The 22,124-nt window shown below is 40.1% G+C and overlaps 1 protein-coding gene across 1 annotated transcript in view; it reads right to left on the minus strand.

Annotated features, from left to right (window-relative positions):
- The window catches only part of DNAH1 (dynein axonemal heavy chain 1), a 1,256,292-nt gene that overhangs the window by 267,930 nt on the left and 966,238 nt on the right, over positions 1-22,124 (minus strand). Inside the window, exons 51-53 of the mRNA XM_085624793.1 lie at positions 5,289-5,460; positions 4,747-4,938; positions 1,808-1,918 (exon numbers count right to left, since the gene is read on the minus strand). Of these exons, the coding sequence (XP_085480919.1) occupies positions 1,808-1,918; positions 4,747-4,938; positions 5,289-5,460 (475 nt within the window). The remainder of the gene's footprint in view (positions 1-1,807; positions 1,919-4,746; positions 4,939-5,288; positions 5,461-22,124) is intronic.

Consider the following 22,124-nt stretch of genomic DNA (forward strand, 5'->3'; position numbering starts at 1 on the left):
GTTTAGTCTGAACATTGTGAGCAAGGTCGATAAACACTGCCCCTTGTTATTCTGTTCTGGTCAGGCCCTAGCCCCTAGACAAAATATGCCAATGCAGCTGTTTTTGCTGGAGACTCGTACTTTGATATTATGGGGATGCATGCTTAGGTAAGAAACACTTGGAGAGGGACCTTCCCAGGAAGAGGAGAACACGCACCTGTGATGTAGAAATACGATCTACTGCCTAAGGTATGGGGTCTGCTGACAAAGCCCAGAGATCTTCTAATACTTCTTCTTACCAAGGGGAGGGAGCATAGGCACTGTAGTCCTTTCTCCATAGTCTTTGTATAATAATGTCTCCCTTTATAATATGTGGCCATAATGCAATGCTAACGATATTGGTGTAATGCATCTTTATGCTTGTTGCGGCACGTATACTGCATTTTAGAGCATGTTAATAAAAATAAATGTTTTAAACTATCTTCGTGTCTCTGTCAGATCTTATTGTGGACAAATACGAGAATGTGGGCGAAAAGGTGTGTCCTGTTACAGTGATTCCTGAGAGATCCGGGAGTGTTGTGTTCTGGGGTGTCTAATCATTTGTTTCTCCATTTGTGAGTAGGAGGGCGAGTGAGACACTGTAGCTAGTCGGTCCTGGGTCATGGGAACTAAGGTGGTGGGAAGGCTTAGCCCCTATACACCGTGTTCCCATTTTCCTGTGCATAGTTCTGTGTATGTGCAGAATCCCTGCAACAGTTTTTCACCTTGGGGTTCTGAGCAACATCATAGAGAACTCAAGTTTTGCTCCTGTTGTCAATCTGATGTCACTCAGAATCCATCAGTGAAGAACATCTCCATTATTCAGTGTTACTCATCAGTGATAACTTTCAAGTGCTCTCTTGTAAATCATGATTATGTTATTGATTATTCACAGAGCCTCACACTAATTAACAGGGGAGCTCTACATGTTTGTACCTTGTTAAGGTAGCCAGTTCCTTCTTAGGGCCTGGTTACGAGTTTGGCGGTGCAGCACACCGCCAAACCCTTGGTGAGGCCACCCACCAGATTAGGAGTTTCCTCCTGTCTGGCGAGCTTTTGTTTAGAGTTCCCACGGCAGTGCCTCTAAAAAGGGCACCACAATGGGAACGCCAAAAACAGTTCCAATGCCATGCAGGAACTGGGTTGCCAGCACACAGGGGGGCACATGTTGTGCTCCCCTGTGTGCATACACTTGGCGCAGAGGCCCCATGGGCCCGGTAGGGCCTCCTTTGTTTCCTCTCTGCCAGGGTTTACATGGAGGAGGAACCACCATGTAATCCCTGGCAGAGAGGAAACTCCTAATATATTTGGTGGGACTGTGGCGGTCCCGTCGAGCATATGGATTCCTCCTGACTGTCGCAACAGCTCCAGGGAACAATGGTTCCCTGGCGACTGCGGTAGGCTGTGGCGGTCCTACCGCGCATCTTGTAATAGGGTGTGGGGAGACCACGGCGCCCCCGCACAGACTCATAATCAGCCCCATAGTGTCTAATTTAAGAACACTTCACACACAATAGGGTAAGAGCACACTCTAAAACATAATATAGATTGCTCTCTTGTCTCCATTAATATAGCATAAGGATTACTATTCCAATCTCAAGAATGTCCCACATACAATGATAGATTTGAAGAACTGTCCAGCAAACTGCGATACTTTTCATAGACATTCCCATACAATCACCTGTGGTAGAAATTAACTTCCTTACACACACCCATAAACTGTGTTTGGGTAAGGGCGGGTTGTTTAACATGCACTCATTTGTCGTCATTGCAAACTCATTCTCGTTACCTTGATTTTATCCATGGTTGTTACAGTGTCTTGAGCCGCCTCTTCCAAAAGTGGACGCATGTTCTCCAATTCCTCCTGCATTTTTGATACATCCTCTGCAGTTTGCAGCAGCTACAAAGACATACATAAAGAAATGAGGGAAAGATGGGGAAAACAGAAAGAGAGTGGGAAAAGAGAGAACAAGGTAAAATGGAGCTGAGGGGGGAAAAAGGGTTAAAGAGGACCAAAGTGTGGAAGCAGAACACATTAAAAGCCTGGAAGCCAGAGAATGATATGAACAGAATAAGCGGATTTAGAAAGACAATAGACTATGGTATGAGAGAAATGCGTGCTTGCACACCAAAAAGAGAAAAGAATGAACAAGATAGGGAAAATAATCCCCTTCATACACAGCCTATCACCAACCTTGCAAGATCCTTGAGAACCTTATTCAAGTATGTCATCACCAGAATTAAGTCGCAACTAGATGTAAATAATAATTCTTTCATGGAAGAGGGCCTATTTTCTACTTTCAATTAGTCCAGGAAAGGAATCCAAAGGACACACGTCTGGAGATATCCATCACATATAGCGTGTCACAATGAAGCACAATGTGATTTGACTTCCTTTATTTACAGTCTTTAGTGTGCTACTGATGACAGAGAGGGAGGATGTTTCAGCACTGCACCATTCTCTGAAACATGTGGGGTTAGAGCCTAAAAAGATGTTATTGATGTGGTATATTAGTTATTCATTCAAAATGCTCTCCAATTGTTTGCCCAGAAACGATATCCCGGTTACCTGTCTGACATTGCTGAGTCCTCTGGTGTCTGCATAGTGTTTCTTTATCAGTGGTGTGACTTGACCTTTTTTAAGCTGCCAGAGGAATTTCCCTCATCAAATAAGAGACACAGCACTGCTACCTACTGAGCACTTGGTACCTCCCTGTCCATTGGCATTTAGTAAGTACAACTGGAGGCTTCTGGTGGCCAGACTTTGTAGGACTTTGCCTATGCCATGAATGCAAAAGCTGGTCCTAAGTGAGACTAGGCAAATAACTAAGATCCAGACTTCTAGTTTTGCAGTGTGTTAACACTTTATAAATCCCAGAGAACACAACTGACTCACGATTTTATTAATGCCCTGGATCTATAGCCAATTCCAAGGGGAGCATGTCTGAGGCTAGATCTCTGGTGGCAAATATTGTTGCATATTTCCAGTGCTTAAGGTCTATATTTTCTTTTCTCTTAACACCTTAAGTATAAAGTTTCCATATGGAGCATGTCCACTCGAATCCACAGCCATACATTCCATGGTCCTGGCACATTTTAGCTAAGCCACCAGATTTCTTTGCGGTTCCCTGTGTACTTGGTCAGAGAGAAAAACATGTCCAGAATGCAGGGTTTTTCTTTTATTGAAAGCCCATTTTAGGACACATATCTCACATGCATTGTAATTGGTACAATAGCTTCCTACTATAAAAGGGTTGACTTTAAGCTCTGTGCATTATCTATCAAGCTTTCAACCACAGGAGCTCATAATTTTGAGGACAAATTGGTAGGTCATGAACCATCCTGTTAACAACAGCTGTCCCAGGACCTCCTGGTCTCAAAAGATCTGCTATCTAAATGTTCATACTGGGGTGTGTGTCTGCTTTTAAGTGTAGACAACTCCAAATGTGGGCCTCTCAAGGCCTCATTTATAGATCAGTGGATGTAGGACATCAGCCAAAAGGAGGTGGAGTGCACAGACGCCCTATTCAATATTAAATAGGGTGGTTTAGATATCTGCCACTTTTTGGGGGATGTCCCACATCTGCCAAACTCTGGATAAGCCCTAACTCTTTTTCTACCTGTAGAAGAACTCCATTGCTTTGCTTCCCTCTTGGCAAAATGTTAGATTGCACATGTATCCAGCAGCTGTGCTGTTGAGGACATGTCCAGGTATATAAATATAATGAGGCATTTCATTTGTAATTTTACATTTTAAAGGCTATCAAAATGAAGTGTGAACATTTAGGTAAAATGGTGGCTGTAATGGGTAGGCTAGGGGTGGATCTGAGAGACAGGGTGGAGCTGTGCATAGCCAAAACAGGTATTCAGCATTCTGAGTTTTTAGTACATTGCTTAGCACCAAAACAGAGTGGATAGCTCAGGAACTTACTTTTCTTTATTGGTTAGTTGTTTTCAGCAACGACTGACTGTTTTTTCCCTTTAGAACAACATATGGACACACCTCAGAAGACCCCTCCAAGGCCTGGCTCTGAAGAGGAGAGAAGATATCCTTGACAGCTGTACTACCTAGATCCTGCCTGCCAGAGATCATTGAAGGAAGATGTCTCTTGCTCTGCCTAAACTTCTCCCTCCATGGCTGATGGTGCCATTCTTCAGCTGACACATTGCTAAAAGGTAATAATGTGCTGCCAGTGTAATCGGGCCTTAAGTCTTAAGAGAGCTCAGTCACAGCTCAGATCAAAACTGTGGCCTCTCTCTACCATAGTCAAACATTCAGATTCCACACACTACCCGAGACATCAAGGCAATCTTATATATACAGGTTTTGCTCTCTTGTCTACATGGTTGCAGATGGATCTCACAGTGGCAAGAAGCAATATCAATGGTGACACTGCACGTTATAAGAGGCAATTAACATAACAAAACACACAAAAAGGGAACTGTTCTAATGTGAAATAGACATGTAGGGATGATGACATAGAGGTGGCACCCAATATTAAGATCATGATTTTTTTGTTTGTTTTGTTAAGGCTTTGGTGTTTAAGGATATTTAAATATGTGCTCTGATGAAAGGAAGCACGGTTCTCCCAAAGATTCCTTAGAATGCAAAATAACTGTAAACCTGTCTTCAAGTTATCTTCTACTTTTGACTTGATTCCAATAGTTTCTTTTGTCACTTACTGCTGTTTGTAGATGGCAGCCCTGTTAAACTAAGTCAATCCTTACCTTGTCCAAACCAGTCTTCATTCTGGTCTTTGCAGTTTTGAGTTCCTGTTTCTTTTTGACAATGAGTTTAGCAAAAGTACTCATCAGTTCCAAGTAGGTTTTTGGTGTGATGTAATTGTGTCGTGATAGCTCAGCAAGGTACTGCTTGGACTTTACTGCAACAGATTGATGAATAGAAACACACATTGTGATCTGAATGAAAAGACAACAGACATGGAGAGATCAGACAACAGACTCGACAAAAACAAAGTCATCATTTGTTCTTTTTACTAAAGTTTTACAAAAAAACAAATAGCTTTCCATAAGTAATGGAAAGCTTCATATGTATTAGTGAAGACAAACAATTGGAAATAATAATTTAATGATGTTAACATACCCGCAACTATACTGAAAGATCGGAAAATTGTTCTTTTTTATTACTGATGAAAATAATGCTGGAAGCCTACAGATTCAGTCACATAAGCTGTGCATTTAGAGAAGGCTTGGAAATATAAGTACAAAGACTCTGTCATTGTGAATCCATTGAATTCACAAACACCTACCATGCCATTAATAACAGCTTGACTGGCCTCTAGCTCGGGAATATCCTGAAGAAATGAAGATGCTACAGACCTCAGGGCTTCAGCTGGCCACTCATTAAACCAATCAATGGTGCAGCAATTGACTAGAGATGGAAATTGTCTTAGTCGAGCACGAAAAACTTCCCCAATGGGACTTTAGGAAAAACATGAGAGGAAAAAAGATGTGTTTAAAATGAATATTAGTTAAACAAAAAATACAGAGATTCACTATCCTTGCTCAGATTAAATGATACACCCCACTTACATCTATCACTGTTTCATTACTCCCAAATTATGTTAGCTAACTCTCACTGATGAGCTTAAAGAGTAGGTGTTACATACTGAATATATACATTTTCCAAAACTTTGCTTGACAGGTTGGATTTAGAGGCAAAAACCCATGCAAAGGACTACATTAAACAGTGAGAAGTGTAGTAAAATCTTTGGGATTATTATTTCTGTATTTCTGCAACAACAAACACAAAATCATAACAAAACAGCCTGCCATACATAGACATTTTTTGCCTTAGTAAAACCACGGGGTTCCCAGCAACGTCTTTCAATGAATAAAGTCTCTGAAAAAAATAAATATATATATATATATATATATATATATATATATATATATACATACATATACACACATATATATATATATATATCCAAGAAAGAAATGACTCAAACAGATAGATTCACCAAAGAACAAAAATATATTTCCACTACAACGTTTCAGCTTCCGCCTTCCTCAGGTAGTACAAGATGGTTTGCTCTGTGGCTGCACAGATGACACAGCTGAATTTTCAAAAAGCATCATGAGTGAAGATTCCATTTGGAATGTGGAATAAATGCAGTCCTGAGAGCTCTTGAGATATGCAGTAATCAGGCTGTGTTGTCAGTAATGTTCAGTCCATCTGGATGCAGTGATTTTAAACGGTACATCCAGAAGTTTTCCCTGGAGTCCAGTAGTTCTTCCTTTGAAACATGTTCCACGGGGAAAATCTTCAAATCTGATAGTGAATGATCCACAAGGTTGAAATGATTGGCTACAGGCTGGTCAATTTTCTTATTAATTATTGCAGATTTGTGGTTCCTGAATCGTGTACGGAGGTCATTCACTATTTGGCCTACATATTGTTTTTACAGCTTTGCCGTTGGCACTGAATCACATAAACAATGCATGTTGAGCGACATGTAAGATGCTGCCTTATTGCATAGGTCCTTCTCGTAACAGAACTAGTTACAGATGATGTTTGTAAAAGATATTCACACGTGATGCACCTTTTAGAGTCACAGCAATAAACCCCTGCATTTGTTACAGCTTGCTTGAGTTCAGCTCTCACAATAAGAGATCGTAAATTTGGAGCTCTGTGGTAAGCAATGACTGGTGGTTTTGGAAAAACCTTTTGCAATTTTTCACAAGTGGACAGTAAGGGAAATGTTTTTTGCATTATATTTCTGTAGTTAGGAGCTGATGGATGATAGTCAACTACAAATGGAGTTCTGTCACTTTTGTTTCTGCCGTTGGTATTCCAAATAAGTGCTTCTCTGGGTAACTGCAAAGACTTGTCAATTTGTTGCTGTATGACATGCAGATGATAGCCTCGCCTTTTAAATAATGTAGCAAGCTCCTGTAGATGGTCTTTACACGTTTCCTCATTGCTGCAGATGCGTCTTATTCTGAGTGCTTGGCTGTAGATGATGCTCAGTTTAGTGTGGTGTGGGTGACATGAAGTCCAGTTTAGATACAAATGAGCATCTTAGGCTTGTGGTACAGATCAGTTGTAATTTTGTGTTCATGAATGGTGAGTAGCACATCCAGAAAAGGGAGATGAGGCTTCTGTTTAGTATTGCTGCTGGTAAATTTGATGGTAGGATGGATATTGTTGATATAAGCTGTAAATTGTTCCAATGTTCTACTTCCTGCATTCCATATTATAAATATGTCATCAATGTATCGTAGCCATACCAGTGGTTTGATGCTAGAAGTAGCAAGTATACAGTTCTCTAGTTTGCCCATGAAGATATTTGCATAGGATGGAGCCATCCGAGTGCCCATGGAAGTCCCTTGTATCTGCAGATAGTGTTTACCATTGAATGTAAAATTGTTGGATTTAAGGATAACTCTTGCAAAGTTGGTAAGCACATTTGTTGATGGCTTTTTCACAGTTCTTTTATCAAGAGCTTCAGATAATGCCATAAGACCATCCTCATGTGGTATATTGGTGTATAATGATGTAACATCAAATGTAGCCAGAAGAGTATCATGATCAAATGTGGAGGTTTGGTTTAATTTTTCAATAATCTGAAGGAAGTGACTGGTATCTTTAATAAATGAGGGAAGTTCCTGTAAAATGGGCTGGAGGTGCAGGTCCTCTGTGCAGCCACAGAGCAAACCATCTTGTACTACCTGAGGAAGACGGAAGCTGAAACGTTGTAGTGGAAATATATTTTTGTTCTATGGTGAATCTATCTGTTTGAGTCACTTCTTTCTTGGATATTTTATTTCTTTGTGACTCATTGTATCCTTTGGGATCCAGATTTTTGCCCGGGCTGTCTGTTGTTTTCTTGTGATCCTTCATCTTCAAGTATGTATCTATATATATATATATCTATATATATATATATATATCCACCATAAAGTTGCCCAAAAGAACACGCCACACACGGAGAGGTGAGTTCCTTCTTTTATTGCAGGTTACAGCAGCACACGGCTCCCATTTCAGCATGAAAAACAGCCATACGCGTTTCAGACTACCTCGAGTCCTTGATCACTGGCAATCTCAAAACAGCGGCATTGCCGGAACTTAAATACGAAAATCCCGCCCTGGTGGGCGTGTGCCATTGCATCATGGATCTTGAAGTTCCCATAATAAACCTCAGTGGGTGCCGTCATGTAGTTAGAGAGATAAAAGTCTTTTTTCCAAGTGGATGATGAAACTGGGAAAGCCACGTTATGCTGTCCATACCTCGACCTGCAACCTTGAACCCTCGCCGTCCTTTCGGCACCAAACCTTCAGCACCGCAGGTCCGCCTTGAAGCAGCAGGGCGTGATCTTTTGGGCAACTTTATGGTGGATATATATATATATATATATATATGCAACTCCTTGAACTCCTCGAACCTCCGCTACAAACACACAGCAGCAGCGGCGAACAGAGTAAACGGACCCCAATTGCTGGCAGGAAGATTTTATTTCTGCTCCTCTGCTTAGTGACGCGTTTCGAGCACAGCCGTGCCCTTGATCACACACAGGTAACAGTTCGCCAAAGCCATTTAAACATGCAGGGTGAGTTCACTTCCTGTGTCAGGTGATCATAGACACAAGAAAAAGACTTGCAAAGAAGACAGATTCTGTACATTCCATTATATAATCGCCATAAATTGCTTAAATGCATCACGAAATTACTAGATGATGTATGCAATATATCTGTATAAATACAAATAAAATTAAAACAGCATCATCGTTAAATGTATATCACTTGATTCACTTAGTGCAATTCAAAGTGAAAATAATGCAAATACATATATAAATATATTTACAACAACACTGGTAATGGATAAAAGAGTGTAACACAATATAAAAACTGTTAATAAATAGGATAAAAATTTCACTAATAAAACAGAAAAAATAGTGCCACATAATCCAGTAATGAACCAGCGAAAGTGATACATAACAGCCTGAATGCTAGTGATAGATATAAATATGGCTTGAATGTGGTTATTACATGTCTTAATGCATAATCTGAGGTAGAAATAAATATAAAGTGCCACAATTATGTGCAAAAGCATGACCTGATTTATCCTTTCCTTTAAAAAGTTTATTTTCATCTCTATTGAAAAAAGGAAAATCTACAATAAGTAAAACCCATGAAAATTCCCTAAAAGATCCTGAAAGAATCTAAAAAATCTAAAAAAACGAAAATGTGCAAAACGAGCAAAAGCAGCTGGAATTCTATAGTAGTACTGACAAAAAAGACCAAATAGAGCCAATTAGAGACCCTGCAAGATATTGCGAAGGAGTGAGGGTTGGGTAAGCAAAGATGTGACTAAAACAAATACAAAAATCTGCCAAAACCCGTAAAAAATCCATGAAAATTCATAAAAGCTTGTAAAAACTTTTTATAAAAATTCATAAACAATCCACAAAATAGCAGGTCCAAGAAGAGGTCAGCACAGTGTAATAGGGGGAACAGCCACATATTTCTAAAGGAAGTTGTGCAGATCTTCAGTTGTATTTAACCCATGTGGTGCTTTACTATCCAGTTCTAGAATAATGCGAGATTCTAATTGCCTTAATTTCTTTTCTTTATTTCCACCCCTTCTCAAGGGGGGAATCGCATTGATAACAAAGTACGAGAGGCAGCTGAGATCGTTGTTGTGTTCTCGTTTGAAGTGTGTGGCTACAGGATAGGAAGAATCATTATTAACTATAGCCCGAATATGTTGAAGAATTCTGACGTGCACCTGTAGCTTGGTACTGCCAACGTAACGCAAGCCACAGGTACAAGCCAAAACATACACCGCAAACTCGGTGCGGCAGTTGTAATTCCCATGAATCATACATTTTTCTTCCGAAAATGGGGTGGTGTAATGTGTAGTATTGACACCAAACTTGCACGCACGACACGTGGAGCATTTGAAAAAACCTTTTCTTGGTTTCAGCCAAGTGCCAGTAGTTCCCGTTTCTGGGCAGCTTTTGACTAACTGGCTCCTCATAGACTTTGCTCTTCTAAAAGTGATAGTAGGAATATCAGGGAGACGAGGACCCAAAACACCATCTGTAAGAACTATGGGCCAATTCTTATTGATAATATTTTTTATCTTTCTCTCCTGTCTACTGTATGTAGTGATTAACCTTGGACATGAGTCAGCTTCAGTTACGTCAGTTTCTTTAGCTGTCCCATGTAGAAGGGTGTCTCTAGGTCTGTCTCGTGTTTTCGACACCGCACGGGTCAGGATTTGGTCACTGTACCCTCTTTGTTTTAATCTATGTAACACACCCTTGGTGCATTTGTCAAGTTGTTCCGTTGTACTGCAGATACGTTTGATCCGCAGTAGTTCACCAAACGGAATACTCTCTATTAAATGTTTAGGATGGCTGCTATTAGCATGTAGAGTGCTGTTGCCTGCTGTAGGCTTCCTAAATAAAGTTGTTTCAAGTATATTATCTTCAATCAGCACTCTAACATAAAAATTCGACCGTGGTTGTACTGATTTGTGATGTGAAGTGCAAATTCATATGATTCTGGTTGATGGTAGAAATAAAACTAATTTCACTTTCCTCATTTCCTCTCCAAATCACAAAAACATCATCTATATAGCGTAGCCAATGCACCACATGATGATTAAAAATTTCCCAATGTTGTTTTTTAAGGACCTGTTCCTCCCACCAGCCAACATGTAAACAGGCATAGCTGGGGGAGAAACAGGATCCCATAGCCACGCCTCTTTGCTGTTTGAAAATGTCATTTCCAAATAAAAAGAAGTTGTTGTTAAGACACCAATTTATCAAGTTGATTAGCATTCTGTTATGAAGAAACAATTCACTCCCCCTTGAGTCAAGGAAATACTTAACAGCATTCAGCCCATCCATGTGATTGATGCTAGTATATAGCGATTCAATGTCTAGAGCAATCAATAAGAAGTTAGTCTCCCATGTGATGTCTTTGATCTTATTTAAGAAATCACCAGTGTCTTTAATATAGCTGGGAAGTTTTTTTACAAAGTCCTGTAGAAAAAAGTCGATATACTGGGAAACGTGTTCACTGACACTGTTGATGGCAGAAATAATCGGTCTTCCTGGTACTGGTTGAGTTAATTTATGCACCTTTGGGATCAAGTAAAGTGTCGGTATCACAGGGAAGTCCATGTCTAAAAATGTGTATTCGGATGAAGAAATAAGACTCTCCCTTTTGTATTTTAATAATTGCTTCCTCAGTGATTCTTTGGCAAGGTTGTACTCTTTAAGGTTTGATTTACCATAGCATTCTTGATTGTTTAGTTGTCTTTTTGCTTCAGTAATCTACTCCTTTTTTGGCCAGAGTACGATGTTGCCACCTTTGTCAGATGCCATAATGATAATTTCATTGTTCTTCCCCAGTTTAGTCATCAGACGATCATATTGGTTGTTCATATAAGATGAATTTTTTGGTTTCTTTTTGGTTTGAATATACAATTTTTTAATATCATCTGTCACACGGTCATGGAATACATCCACTGAGTCTTTGGGCATCATAGGAATGAAGGTGCTCTTTGGTTTAAACGGACTGATCCCAGCTCCATATTGAACAATTCCTTCATTGGACAGTCTGTTTTGGGTGTTAGAGCCAGCCTCTGTATCAGGTTGTATCGCCGCTTGTTCATTGCTCAGTTCCTGCATAGTTAAGAGGGTCGGCATATCAGCAGCTTGTAAACCTAGCATGTTTCCAGGCAAGTTGTCTTGCGTTGTTTGACATGTATCCAGGCCAGTTTTAACCGCAAATAATTTTTTTAATTTTAGTTTGCGAATGAAGCAGAAAATATCAATCCTGGTGTTGGCATAATTGAAAGAGCTTTCAGGACAGAAGCTGAGTCCTAGGGAAAGAAGCTGTTTTTCTGCTTTGGATAGTTCGACATTGGACAAATTGATTATTGTTTGTTCAATTATCGCCTCTTTCTCTGCCATTGCTGTTTTTTCTTTTGTGTTGATTTTCCGGCATTTCCGTCTTGCTTTTCTTCTGGCATTCCTCTTTTTTCGTTTGGTTGATTGTTCCGATTCCTCGGTCTCAGCGTGTGGCGCCTGTCGATGGCTAAAAAATCAACCTCTTCTCCCAGGCTGTAGACACCTCCATCCATGTTTCTAACCAAAATATTACCTTCTGAGCCAGTATCGCTTGTTAGAGATTCGCCATCTGTCCCTGAGGCTTTATCATCTTTATTCATATCCGTGTGAGTTGGCTGAGGAATTTTGCCAGTACGTCTATCTTCAAAGCGTAATTTTTTGGCATGTTCAAATTTTCTCGCATATGTGTATATTTGTCCTTGTTGGTAGTCCATTAGATCACGGGCAAATTTAAACACTTTGCGTTTCTATATATATATATTCACTTAAAAAACCATAGGTTTCACACATGTTATAGTTAGGTGGATATTTCACTCGTAAAAAACCAATGAAATTCCCCCGTTATAGTTAGTTCAGATAACTATAACTCGCGCACCCGCAATCCACTGCTCATGACGTCACATATTACATCACTCATGACATGGTCAGTGGCATCACTCATGACACCACTGATGACATAATCCTTGTGATAGAGTGGCGGTCGCGCGAGTTATAGTTATCTGAACTATGGTTTTTTAAGTGAATTTGCAAGGTTTTTTAAATGCTAATTCCTAACTATAATGTGTGTGAAACCTATGGTTTTTTCAGTGAATTTGTACGGTTTTTTAAATGCTAATTTATTTATGTATTATTCTTTTTTTTTTTTTTTTTTTGGATTAACACCCCGCGATTTAAAAAAAAAAAAAATTCTGCCTTCGGGGTCCTTAAGGGACCCCCTGACAAAGGCTAGGGGGTCAGGAACTCTTTACCCTGCCCCCTTTTCACGTTCGCCACCTTCCTTTTTCACTCTCGCACTGAAAACAAGCAAAATGGCGCCCGACACTTCCTGATTTCGACCGATTCGAACGTTGACTAACATGTAACCACCAATCAGAATTACGCTTGTGCACGTTAGGGTGCTCGCACGGTGCGCGCTTATAGATATTTATATGCTTTTAAATGCTATTTTCTCAGGAACTACTGAACAGATTGACACCAGACCTGCAAAAGGCACTTCCCTGACCTGAGGACTACCTCTCTGCCAAATTTCAAGTACTTCTGTTCAGCCGTTCGGGCTGTACCTTCGACTAAACGTCCTATGGAAAAATGCATGGGGAAAACGCATTTTGGGACCCCCCTTTTTTCTCGGCCCCCGCTTGACGAATCACCCCGAGACTTTCAGGGTAGGAGCTGAACGGAGCGCCCCATTAGTTTTGAAAATTTCGCGAGGATTCGTCAACCGGCGCCAAAGTTATTCAAAATAGAATTTTCAGATTTCCTATGGAAACTCGGTCCTAACTATAACTATCTACTGGCGTCCGCCAGTAGATAATGTTAACAAATATAATATATTCAAAGCTTTGCACAAGTAGATGAGTAGACATCAAAATAAAATACCAGCTTTACATTTACGTTAATTCCAATGCGAAAACGAGGATGCTATCAATTAAAGCTAACAAATGGTGTCCAGTTATCTAATAAATAATGAGGGAATTTATTTTATAAATTAAATGTAGTTATAAACATGTTTAAATATAGAAATGCACTTTTTTTGGAATTACACTGGAAAATCATGAAAGGACGTTTATATATATTTTTGCTGTAGAAGCAGGGCACACATGACATCAGGCATGGCTGACGCCGACGCGGAGTCAAGCAACACCGCCTACCGGTGCACAGGGGTACTGGTCTAAAAAACATCCAGATCCAGTCTGATGCCTGGGGATTATTCCAAGGTAAGAAATCTACGGCTAGACGTCTCTATTAGATATTGCCAAACAGACATTCTGTTAATGTCTATCATAGTAAGAGAAGCCAAACAAGGGTTGTTTCTCTATGTTCCCTTGTAAGCCCTATCTCTTTTTCTAGGATTACTCAAATAAATTACTTAGTTGAACCCCTCCAAAGCATCCAACAGGATCCAGAAATATTCTCCAGAATACCCCCGGTGTCACTGAGTTCAGAACATCATCATTAAGGGCGCCTCACAATCACACTGGAAGTGTGTTGTTGAACGCCATATATGGTACCATGTGTAACACCGACGTCAGTTTAGTCTACTCTGCCCAACGCCACACCTTACGATGTAAAAAGATGCAGTATAATAATAAATCCACACCAATTACCTCATTTGGGAAGGGTGAAAGCACGGAAGTAAACTGTAGGTGCAATGATATCCATTTGAAAGAACGTCACCAAAGTCAAGTAATTTGTTCTAATGAATATTAACACCCCACAAATAACTCACTAGAACACTACCAAAGCTGTACCTCTAAACAACAAGAGGTGAGATTGAGACATAGGCCATCGTGTATCAGAAAAAAGCTGAACAAAATCCCCTAATGAATTAGAACTAAAGCCTACTGCCAATCACATGTAGTGTTTTGAAGAATGAAGAGAGGACCAGGTAGCAGCATTGCCATTAGACTGCACGTGATCACCCCTCAGCAGAGTCAAAGTCACACTTACACCCCTCGTAGAATGAGCACAAAATCCCTTGGGAAGATGTTTCCCAACTCACACTTTTCAAAGCTTCACTGCTGGCAAAATCACGTGTGCAATCCTATGCTTCCTAACTGCAGATCCTATCTTGTATCTTCGAAAAGAACCAAACAAAGTGTAATCTTTTTGCAAATAAGAGGTTCACTAGATATAAAAACTAAGAGCACTATTAGGGTCGGCCTGTGTAATCTCTCCTCATTTCCTGATGGATGAGCAGACGGAAGGAAACAGGAAAAGACCTAGACTGAGATATGTGGATTTCGCAGACAAGCTTACGCAAAAAAGGAAGGTTAAAATGCAAACCTAAACTTTTCTTCTGAAGAACAGTAAATGGTGAAGACGCAGATAGAACTTTAAATTTGTTAACTCTTCTTTATGAAGTCATTTCAACCAAGTAGCTAAATTACAAAAAAGAAAATGAAGATACCATGACTGTAGAAGCTTGAAAGTCGATTCCAAGAGATAAGTCAGTAATGTCATCTAAAAATGAAGGTTTTAATGGGAAACTAAAAGGTATTACCAGATGTATATATTGGTGGTCATGAAAAGTATGGAAACCCACCAATTTGGACACCCCAGAAACCTCCCTCATGTGATCCGCTATTTACACTTCAATACCATAGGTTATTAAAATTGCTGTGGAGTCATGTTCACAATCCGTTCCTAACTCTGAAAGATTTTTTTTTTTTAAACCAATTTATGCAATTTTTTTAGCACTATAGCAAAAACGATAAAGGGCCTTAATGGCACAAATAGATACCATCCATAGATACAAATACATATCACTAAAGAATTATGTTATATTAAATGGTCCAAAAGCTACAACCAAGATTGTCCTGTCTAAGATACACCACTGCCAGGAGTTTTAGAAATCTATCAGGTGGATAACAGGTTGAAATGGAGCACTTTGAACTGATAATGTATCTCTTTTATAATGAAGCCGGTGGGACTGAACAGAGTGTATGGAAGTAGGCCTCCTAAAGATCCAGATATACCATCTAGCACTGATTCTGCAGTGCTAAAAAGTACCAACCTCAAAGTCAACATGTTGAGTTTCTCTTTGTTTGTAAACTGTTCCAGAAACCAAAGATCCAATATCGGTCTCAAACCTCCCCCATTCTTAAGGATTCAGAAAGTAATGGCATAAAGTGTTCCTTCTGTGAAAAGGTAGAACCAATTGTATTTCTCCTTAATCAATAAGCCTTCCATCTCACTTAAAAATATGTTTGTCTGGGTGGAGGACATGAAGGATGAAGAGTTACTGGTGTAGTTTCATCCATCCAGAAAAGCCAGACCGTAAGAAATAATAATCTATCAGCCACCAAACCCCCTTGTTATGATTTATAATGTACCCCAATATAGGCCTGGGTAGTCACCTAACCTTTCACCTACATTTTCCCTGCCATTGTCCTACATAAGGGTTTTGATACTGACCTTTTACCTAGTTAGGTGCTGCTTAAATGTTGTGTCGTAGTCTTGTTTATTATGCATGAGGATTCTCAGAATCACAGCAGGAATACCATCTTCTGCATAATAACTATGTATAAGGTTAATTCCTTTCGTCATCCTCTGCCGACATGACTCAGCAAGGTAGAACCCCTGAGGGTACCTTTTGGGTATATAAACACCATATCTTTGCTGGGGCAGAGAGAGGAGAAAAGACTTCCATTCTGACACACTAACGTGAGACGTTGAGGTTTCTGCACACAGACACTCCAGCACGCAGTGGTCTGACTTCCCTCGCAGGGTGTCCTTCTTGAGACCAAGCAGGGTCATTCGTTCTCTCACACCAGGTAATGGCTTTATCCTAGGGGGATTCTTGGCTCTACACCTCCATACATGCTAGGTATATTTAGGTACATCTAGTTAGGATTAACATCGTAGGAGTATGCATTATTGTTGTCATGCCTTTATATGCCTGCATATATCCATTGTTTTAGCACTATGGTAGAATTCTACCATCCATTTACTCTGTTGGTGCTTATAACCGTTTATATCTGTTTTTGTCTTATGGCTGAAGCAGCACACATATTTTACACTAGAATGAAGCTGGTTCAATAAATGTTTATTCAAAACGTCCCCATTGTTCATTCTGTGTACCTCTCTGAGACAAAGTGAGCACGAGTGACTGAGCGAAAAGTACCGTACTGTTTCCACCAGTGGCGGCTGGTGCCATTTGAAAGTGGGGAGGCATAAAATTATTGCCGTACAGCACTGTGGTGTGCAAGTGAGCCCAAACACCCTACAGGGGGTTTGGGGCAGTTCTCCCCCTGAGAAAATTTTGAAAAAAGAGTGGATAAATGGTGCATTTTCAAGTAAATATTGAGGAAGGAGGAAGGTTAATAAAGCAATATGATTGAATTATTTATCATTTAAGAAATTGCCAATTTTTATGAGCTATAGAGGACAATCTTTGCGTATGCTGAAGTTATCATTTGCCCATATTAACTTTTGAACACACTGATACACTTGTAATGGTTTTAACTATACAATAAATACATTCATTGACTGTGCAGTGCTGTACATCAATATGATGACACTATTTCCTTAAATACATTTTCTGTTTTCATGCAAAGAACACCATTTAAAAAACAAAAAGTGCAACAGTGACTTCACTACAACATTCTGAATGAGAGAGCCAAGGGGAGTTGTGTGAGGGAGTGAAATCAAGAACAGCTGTGTGAGAGAGTTTGTGCTATATAAAACTACAAAAAAGGAAAGAAAGAAAGGGCCATAAGCACTGCGTCCTCTCTCTCTCTCTCTCAGATATGAGCACCTGGGCACAGCAGTTACAAGCTTTGTTGCATGCTTCATGTTGGGCACCAACACAATTGTGAGGATTCAAAAACAAAGGACCTTGAAGAATACCCCTGAAACAACATGTATATAGCGCTTAAAGCCGCAAGCAAGGTGATTTTTTAAAAAGTATATAGAGCGACAGCGATTAATATGTTCCAAATTCATTTCTGGAATCCCTGAACGAGCGGAGGAAGAGTGAATAAATTAATGCACAACTATATACATATGTAGACATACATATATATGCAGGGCATACATAGCACCAACCCACTACAAAATAATTATAGCTACACAAAAATTAAGTACAACATCATATTTATCAACAACTCCAAGTAGTGATATCTACTTTGAAATGTTGACCCACTGAAGCACCAACTCTGTCCTTACATTTCGGTAGGTGAAAACATTTTGTCACCATTTTAACGCCTTCTAAAATAATACTCTAAACTATCTAAATATGACTCTCGTGCACTATGCGGACTGCACAATTTCCCAATTATCATGCAGTTCTTCTAGTGAGGTCGCACTTGCATGTTACACATGCACTGAAAGCCGAATATCAGAGCACCTGTAACGCCAGCGCACTGGAATTAAGTGCTGGATCAATGGCTGCATTTTCCCAAGCAATGGCTCGCTAAGATGTTGTGTAGTTAAAATCTTGATGAATCGCACGTGCACTTGTCTCATATTTTCTCACCTCCCGACGGCGTCACTGTATTTGCCTTCATATTAGGACGGTGCACGTTAGCATTAGCAGTGATGAGGTAGCTGTAATTAAAACAACACCTTGAGGACGATGAATAGATGGGAGGTTTCTCTAGTGTCTGTGTAAGCATTAGGAATTAAGTCTAAATCCCTGCAGCGTAATGATAGAGAATCTGGGCGCATATGAAATTGTTTGGAAGTTTGATAGCCTATGTAGCGCATTTCATCATGAGAAAAACGTAAATAAGAGAAACACAGTTATGCACACTGAATGTCTACTGCCTGCAGCAGCCTTCGTAGTCACCCAAAAGCAGGAATTATCCAGAGTTGCACAGCCTGCGAAAACCAAAAGGACATTTCCATGCCCCAGCCTTTGTTCAAGTGTTCTCCTTGGGCAGGTCACACCTTGCCTTCTGCTAACAGTTAATGTTCAGTTACATGCAACTAACTGCCCTTCAAATTATGATATTTCAATGTCAAACACTGCACTTGACTTTACAAGCATTTCAGTGGTAGGGGGCCTCTGAGGAGCAGCACGGTAGGCATGCAGGGAGAGGAAAGAGAACTGACTCTGGTTACCAGCAACTACGAGCCATCCAACGACTTTAGAGGACGTATACAGGCAGGCAGGACTGCACCATAGATACAATACCAGACATGTATCCCAGTACAAGCAAAAACACTTCACATACTACCAGGGGTACCTTGAGCTGGTGCAGCTGTGTAGTGACTAAGCCAGAACAGTAAGTATTACACCCTAACATACTACTCACATTTTACGAGGGAGAGCTGGTGAGCAGTTTCCACACTGGTGATCAGATGCAAAAGCCTGTATCCCACTAAGAAAGTAAGCTGGCTTTAAACGTTAGTGATGTTATGGGGTGGTCAAAGGCGCAGTAGTCACTCATACTAAAGGAGTACTCACTTGGGTGAGCAACACACCATAATCACCTGGATCTCTGGTCAAGGGGCTTGTTATAAACACATTGCTTTGTCTTGAAAAGTTAGATGAAGGAAAATGAATGTTACAGCTGCCTAAACATGGGATAAGTCAGATTCACAATTCAAAAGTTGAGAGGAAGGCTGCAGAACAGTTTTAAAGGAATTCTACATAAAATCTAAATTAAATGCATACACATCTTTGGAAAGATTATAAGAGCCTCATTCTAAATGCCTTCTTAACTACAAATTCAGACACAGATGGTGATAATGCTGTTGTATGATTTGGTTTAGAGTAAACTGCACTGTTTTCGCGGTATTTGTGTTTTTATTAGGACGTTGTGTGGGCAGATTAGTACCATTAGAAGGATACCATGCAGAAAAAGTAGATAAAAAGAACGTTTTAGCATACTAGACTCTGTTTCACTCTGCAAAAAATGTAATCTTGTCCAAAAATCTATCTGATACCATGCACAAAAGTTTTACCCTGGGCAGATTTTGCTGGTGAATGAAATTGTGAGTGTGCTTGATATAGAGAACTCTCCAGCAGCATAGTGTGTGATCCTGTGGAATACGACTGGCCACGGCATTTTAAATAAACCCAAAATATTTATAAAAAGAAAAGACTATTGCGACAAGCTTTACCCATGATCCTCTTCATTAATCTGTACATCACTCCCATGCTTCAAAGTTAGGGCCGCAAAATATAATTTCAAAAGTATGCAAACAGATAGGTACGTAGATAAAGACATACAAATACACAAAAGCATGTAGTGCCTTCAGTAAAGAGAATCTTCTGACTGGTTAATACTCATGTTCTCTCGCCACCATAAGTCTGTGGTCACAGCCCTAATGTCTGGATCCCACCTGCGCTGCCCAATGAATCTATGATACATGAGAAGATTACAAACGAACAACAGAGAACTATTAGCCAATTACTTGCATCATAGTTGTTAACTTAAAACGGCAGGCACTTAAAATGAATTAATCATATCTTGTTATTTTTCAAAGCCACAGCAGCGCGTGGAGGGAGTCAGACGTGTCATGTTCAATAGTTGCCAGAAACTATCCTCTCCTTGGTAAAATTAGTTCATAGTGGCACTGTGAGCTAGCTGGTATACAGGCAAACATATCTGGTGGGAGTGTCTGAAATCAGCCTGAACACCAGTCCCACAGTTTATGTTGTCTAGAAACACGCAGGTCCAATATAGATTTATAGGAACTACACAACATGGTGCAGCCAACATTGGTTTGGTTCTTATTTAACGGTCAAATCTGCGTAGTTCAGTCATGCTTTCTCAGAGACCCCTACTCATATTTATCCAGAAACGTCTGGAGTGGGAAGGCAATAATCCCCACCGCTGAGTAGGCATATCCTATGTATTGGCTGTAGGTTTATTCAAGCTTGAAGGATTATAGTTCCCTATTGTGCATAAAACCTTATCTAATTTTCCTTGAAACACTTTCAACAATGTCTGTCAAAGAGGACAATGCAGCAGCATTACATGCAAATGCAGCGGGGGTTGAAGAGCAGGAAGGTGCAATAAACATTTCAGAAAACGTCAGGATTGCACTTACTTTAAAATTAGCAGACTTTTGGAGTTAAAGGCAGTGTTTCCCCACACAGGCTCACAAGAAAAACACAGAATATTGAAAAATTGCTTGCCAATAGGGATAGCTCCCCCAATAGAGGACTCTACCTCTTTGGGTACAGTTTTCATTGCCATCTACACCAGAATTCATGCTATCTCTTCAATAGCAGTGATACCAGAAGTATTAAGACAAATACAGAATGTGTATGGAGCAGAACCTGCTCTAAATTTGGGGATGGAATTATTAGGCAATTTTTCCCATGTATCAATATTTATATTATCAAACATAAAAGGGAAGGCAGCAGTGGTGGCTAAAAGCCAACGCATGAGGGAATGCACTCCTGCACAACAGGAGAAAGAATTACCTAAAATTCTCGAAGATACATATGCCGAATTAGGTAGACATAATTTGGGAGTTAGAGCTACAAAACTGCAAGTACTGGGTAGTCCTGAAAAGTATAACTCCAAGCAAGCACCTGGTTCTTCTAAAAAGAAATGGGATAATACAAATAAAAAATAGAAAGAATAGATCACATCAAGGGGGTGATCTGTGTATTTTCAAAGTCGAATGGATTTGGATTTGAATGTGGCCAGGTGTAAAAGACTGAGAAACTCTTAATCAATCTAACCAGTGAATAATTGCAATCAATCCTTCCTATCACAATTTCTGTTACACTCTTCCTACACTAGAGCACTCTCTCTTCCCACACGTTCCTTCGGAGCATCCTTTCCCCTCACTCTATCAGTTGCGGTAAGGAATCAACTGTTATGTGAATTATGATGGAATAAAAATAACCCTTGTTCTGCAAATGAAATTTTGGTTGTTGCACTTCAATATATTAATTGTATTAATTACTAGGAGCCAACAGGATATAGGCTCAGAGAAACTGTGAATGAATGAATGAATGAATGAAGGTTGTGATTTACATGACCCACCTAAAATAGGCCTAGGACCTCTGTCTTTCCTACCACATGTGGAAGAATGGAGACGCTGATGGCCTGAGGAGATATCTCTGCCTCTCTCAGCCCAAACCACGGTAAAAAAAATCTGGGCCTCTATATTGACAGTGCTGTCTCGAAGAGACCTCAAGTCCAGTCTGTAGTGGGCATCTACTTTGGCCTGCAACGTATGTTGAGGAAATTTCTTCCACTTCTCTCATTGGAAACCAAGAAAACCGTGGTCCAAGCACGTGTTACTTTCAGACTGGACAATGCCAACATTTTGTACTTAGGCCTTCCCTAATATCTCCTCCACGCCTCCAGGTGGTTCAAAATGCTGCGGCCAGACTGGTCCTTATGCTCAAGCCCAGAACTCACATGTCCCCGCACCTGAAGGCATTGCACTGCCTCCCTATGAGTAAAAGGATCAAATTCAAGGCCCTGATACTGTTCTTCAAAGCCCTTCATGGTAGGGGCTAATTTTCTCACTGCAACAGATTTAGACTACAAATTTGATTGCACGTTAAAACCTCAAGCATTTCT

This window comes from Triturus cristatus, chromosome 9 (assembly GCF_964204655.1).
Source record: "Triturus cristatus chromosome 9, aTriCri1.1, whole genome shotgun sequence".
Taxonomy (NCBI): Eukaryota; Metazoa; Chordata; class Amphibia; order Caudata; family Salamandridae; genus Triturus; species Triturus cristatus.